At 43.1% G+C, this 4889-nt stretch overlaps 1 protein-coding gene across 1 annotated transcript; it reads right to left on the bottom strand.

Annotated features, from left to right (window-relative positions):
• Nucleotides 1-693: 693 nt before the first annotated feature.
• EAE97_010927 (uncharacterized protein) lies at nucleotides 694-3540 on the bottom strand (the record flags this gene model as incomplete). Its single annotated transcript, XM_038881442.1, has 3 exons — nucleotides 694-1626; nucleotides 1679-3372; nucleotides 3444-3540. 3 exons carry the CDS (start codon nucleotides 3538-3540, stop codon nucleotides 694-696), a joined length of 2724 nt encoding a protein of 907 aa, XP_038727601.1.
• Between the last annotated feature and the right edge of the window lie 1349 nt (nucleotides 3541-4889).

Raw genomic sequence — 4889 nt, 5'->3', positions numbered from 1 at the left:
ATATGTTCAAATTCTCATCGACTGTTAATCAATGCATTACAGGCATACGTTCATTTTTAACACTGGCGCTACCTATCTTCAGAATAAGCAGTCTCAAATAGAATTAACTATCGAGCGAGTGAGGGGGGTTTTGACGTGAATTACAAATGAACACAATACACAAACTCTACAATCAAAACGTAACTACTTCATCACCGACTCGCACCCACAGTCAAGCGCTCAATAAAAGTCAAGGAAGTGCAAAAATTATATGTAAATAATATTCAAAGCCATGCTATCTTCATGCCTATCTACACAAGTCCAGGCTAATATGTATTATATGCCATGAAAACTCCCAAACACCTATGCACGCCGTTATGTGTAATACGATTTAATCCAAGTCCCAGACCTCCAAACTGATGTTTCATTTACCCACGCTTCGCTACACTCCATTGAGTTCTCCAACATGCCCAAACACAATAACGACAACGCTACCCATGCCTACGTATCTATAAACCCATCAACATACCAACTCCAAAATCATCAAAACATATGCCCCAGAAAGCAAATTCGATCTAAGGTATCATGATATCGTAGTAGTATCCCATATTTTCGCAACCTCCCCCTTTTGAAAAGAAACAAAGTCCAGTGCTTTTATTCCACAACCATTTTTTTGTACAATTGATTCACATCTCCATTCCAAAATCATCTCAATTATTCGGAGATTTTCTTATCCACATTATTTTGATGTTTATCGGAGCTGTTCCATTTGGAGAAGATGCCGCCACTAGCTTTTGGACTGACGCTTCGTCCTCTTTCTGGTGTTGCTATGCTGTGCCGCCTAACATGGGTCGTACCTTGATTCCGGTGGCTATTTGGAATAGTCGGGCCTGGGTGAAGAAGACTGCTAAGGAAGTTCGATGATGGGGCTGGACGTTCCGTATTGACTCTTTGAACGCCAGTGTTGACAGTTGCGAGATCTGTTCCATTGCTTACAGCTGTCGCATTGGAATTCCGACGGTGAACTCGGTGTGTTGCATCTAGAGCTTCTTTCTCTGCTAAATGCTCGCTTGGCAACAAGATGGCCCGATCGAGCTCGTACGGAAGACCACGATGACGCCCACGAATTTGCATCGCAATAATGACCAGTTTCGAGACAACATTGAATTCGGCAGATAAAGAGGCATCAATTCCCGGATATCCTAGACTCAGACCAACTGTACCGTAGGCACTGACAATCTCAAACAAGACTGAAAACATATTAATAGACGGATCAGTACCTTGGAGGCGGCTGCCTTCAGCGATTGAAATGATAAAAAGACCCAAGAAAATATACCACAAATCGAAAGACAGTTGTCTTCGAAGATGGGCACCGACGTAAGATGGCTCGCCTTCGTCCTCATTTTCCTCTGTTGGCGATCCATAAATACCCAATGACTTTTCCTCATAAACGTTCGTGCGACGAACAGAAATGGCAATAGGGAGAACAGAAATATACATCATGATTAGATAAGAAACCTGGATGGCAGGATGAAGTTCCGCAAGATTGACAACTCCAAACCCAGCTGTTCTTGTGGAAGCAGCTTGGAACCAACCATCGAGAACACGAATATTAACTGGCAGATCAGTCACAACAGAATTGCCAAGCTAAGACAGGCAATCAGTAAAGTACAATACCACGAAGGATGGGAAAACTTACATCAAGAATAATGAAGAACAGTAAGTCAACCCCGTTCAATATAATAAGAATCCAGAAAAGCCACCAAGTCGCCTTACTTGGAAAAAGTAGCGTGAAACATCGACGAGGATGATCTAGTAAAAATCTCAATTCCTCCCAGACCGCACTGTTTCTGGGCACCCACAATGTGGTGACCCAAATGATAAATCTCAGCATGATCGGAAATCCCGTGTTGCCAATGATAATCAGGAACGACATCAGCAAAAGTGGCCAAATAGCAGTATTGAAAGAGATCATGCTGTCAGGGGTGAGGGTAAATCCCAGATCCGTAAAAGCAGAACTAGCTGTGAATATACCCCACCAAACTCTGCCCTGACCATCTTGCTCGACTATTGAGCCATAGGTCCGATTGTTAAGAATCCAGGGCAATAGACAAACAACAGCGAATATACTGAAACCTAGAAAATAACAAGACAAAACTAAAGCCAAAGATTTCAGTGATCTGTATTCGATTCCACCGAGTTCTTCTCTTTGTTGCTCGGTGAGATCAACGAAGGCTGAGTTACGACCGATGGTTGGTGCCCAACTCAAATAAGGAGTGGGGTCCTCCTTTTCGCCAGTGAGAGCTGTTTTGATGCTTTGAAATGTTGGAGCTCTTGACTTCAATTTTGACATGACTGCGCCATTTCCATTTCCCTGAGCATCCGTGGCTTCGGCGCCCTCGGTGTTTCGGTTGTTGCGGAATCTCATAACACCCTTCATGGTAGCGCTTGCAGCTTTCACATCATCCGCCGCCCGCTCAACTTTAGGATGTGTTGGAACTTCGATTGTAACGTTACGCTTCCTTGAGGGATAGTGATCTTGCCATTTCGACTCTCCATTCAAAGTGCCACGACCATGGCTTTCAGGTCGAGAATACATAGAACCTCTGCGAGATAACGTCCTAACGACTGGATCTTCCTCCTCCTCTTCAACGGTTTGCGGAGCAACACCAGCGTCCGCATCTCTTGGTCCAGGAATTCGAAGAATAGTTCTGTCTTCTGGATTTCTCTGACGTTCTAAGAAGGCAATATGATCTTCATCCCTACGACGAACTGGTAATCGCAGCTCTTCATCGGCCAGTCCATTGCTCCTTTTTACTTGATCGGCAAATTTAATTTGCGTGTGGTGTGAAGTAGGACTGGGATCGTTCGCGGTCTCCGTGCTTGATATGTTACTACTTCCAGAACCGTTGACAGCATCTGCCTTGTTTAGCGCCTTTTCTTTCTCGATTGCCGCTTGGATATCATCAATAGCATCCCGATTGTCGCGCATAACATTGGCTCTTGTCGTGCCATGCATTACAACAATGTTTCTGCCATTAACACCTTTCTCCGCGTCTACAGTATCCGCGCCAGTGGTTCTCGATCTGGAGAATGATTTGGCGATGCTCCTTCGGTTTCGCTTGTTTTGGGCAGCGATGTGCTGGAATCGTTTTTCGAACCAGTATAATCGAAGGAAAACGACAAAGGAATTGATCGTGATCGGGTTCGTGAATATCGGTATTAGATACAGGACAATTTGCTGCCATGTGTTGAGGGTGTTGATGTTGATAGTGTTCAATCCACTTTGGGTTGCACAACCACTTGCGAAGAATAGCGCATCTATGTAAGGTATTCCTCCTCGAATATATAGACAGATAGAACCGAGCAGTGTCATTCCAATGATCCAGAAATCTTTTCAAGACGTTAAGTTAGTGTCGTTACACATGCGGAGTTTTCCATTATTTGTGTCTCTCTAAACTTACAATGTACAGTGATGAAATTGAAATGGGGGCTTTTGGAAATAAAAGATGGCTTGAGAGCCGCAATATGTTGCCATACTTCTAGCAGAAAAGAGAACATCTTTGCGGTTCTGAAAGAAAAGTTCAACCAAGGGGTGTTGGCGGCGCTCCGCAGAAGATATTAAAATTATCAGCTACTCGAGTTGGATGAATAGTTGGAAATCCCCGTTTGCACGGAATGCATTGTATGAGGGTCGCAGACCCGAGGAAGTCGCGAAGGAAGTCTGCGATAGACTCCTCGGACGGTTTGTTGTATAATGTTTAATGTGGCGAAGCAAAAGGGGAAAGAAGCTTTCGAAGATTAAAAATGACGAGGTTTGAGATTGGTCTTTGTTAGTCTTATCAACGCTTGGCAGGAAAGCACAATGGTCGTGTTGAATCTTTAGCTTTGTCCGTCAACCTAGATCAACGACACCTCAATTGGATAATTTGTTGGACCGAATCCCTTGAGATATTGGTACGATTCGACAGGTCAATATGGAGTATGGAATGTTAAGTACTGTGTGATAAGATGAGAAACAGAAAGGGCACGAGGAGAGGGAGAAGGGGTAGGAGAAAGAGAAGAGAAAGTGGACGAGAAAGACGAAGAAGACGAAGAGACCAGGATGACGAAGTGGAAATTGATATGATATGATATGACACGAGCAACCGGGGGTGAATAGTCTGTATGTTATATTATTTACAATTGGAAAAGAATTGGAAAGGAATAAAAAAATAAAAGTTTTCGTATGGGCCAGCTAGAAAGATTGTTGGTTTGTGTGGTGTGTGTGGTGTGTAGTAGCTGTACTAATAAAGTCCACATTGTTAACCTTTTCTCTAGCCTCTTGATAAGTACTAGGTATCTACTAGTTAAGTAGGCAAAGAAATAAAATTGTTTTCACTTCCCTGTAGAAAACGGTTGATGGGTCGTAGAACGTAAAAAATAATCATTCTTACCATGTTCTAGTCCGTCCTTGGAAGATCTTCAATCTTCGAATCAACGATTAGATGATGGCGGCTATTTACCGCGATGCATTTCAATTCTGACACATTCGTTTACTATAGCCCCCAGTGAGCTATTCTACAGTTGACAGGATAAATGGAGGTTCGAAACTTGGACATCTTTGATTCGCTAATGGCCATGGTGAGATGATGTGATATCCAATGATTATTATATCTTCGATGATTATAACCATGGATCTTCTTGATGAAGATTCGCTGTAGATAGCCATTCCATTTTGTTAATTAATACCTTGTTTCTCTCTGACCTCTAGATAACATTAAAGCTGGTATGCACGCTCAACGTACGCACTCACTACCCTAGCCATTCTGATTCGTTTCCCTCGGGAAGGGTACCACATTCGGAGTAAATTTCCTATTGCGCGGTTGCAGATCTTACACCGGTACTTCAAACATCAGATAAGAAATCAT

Source organism: Botrytis byssoidea (assembly GCF_014898295.1).
Source record: "Botrytis byssoidea strain MUCL 94 chromosome Unknown BBYS_032, whole genome shotgun sequence".
Classification (NCBI taxonomy): domain Eukaryota; kingdom Fungi; phylum Ascomycota; class Leotiomycetes; order Helotiales; family Sclerotiniaceae; genus Botrytis; species Botrytis byssoidea.
The sequence above is the reverse complement of the archived record's forward strand: the minus strand, read 5'-3'. Positions and strand labels throughout refer to the sequence as shown.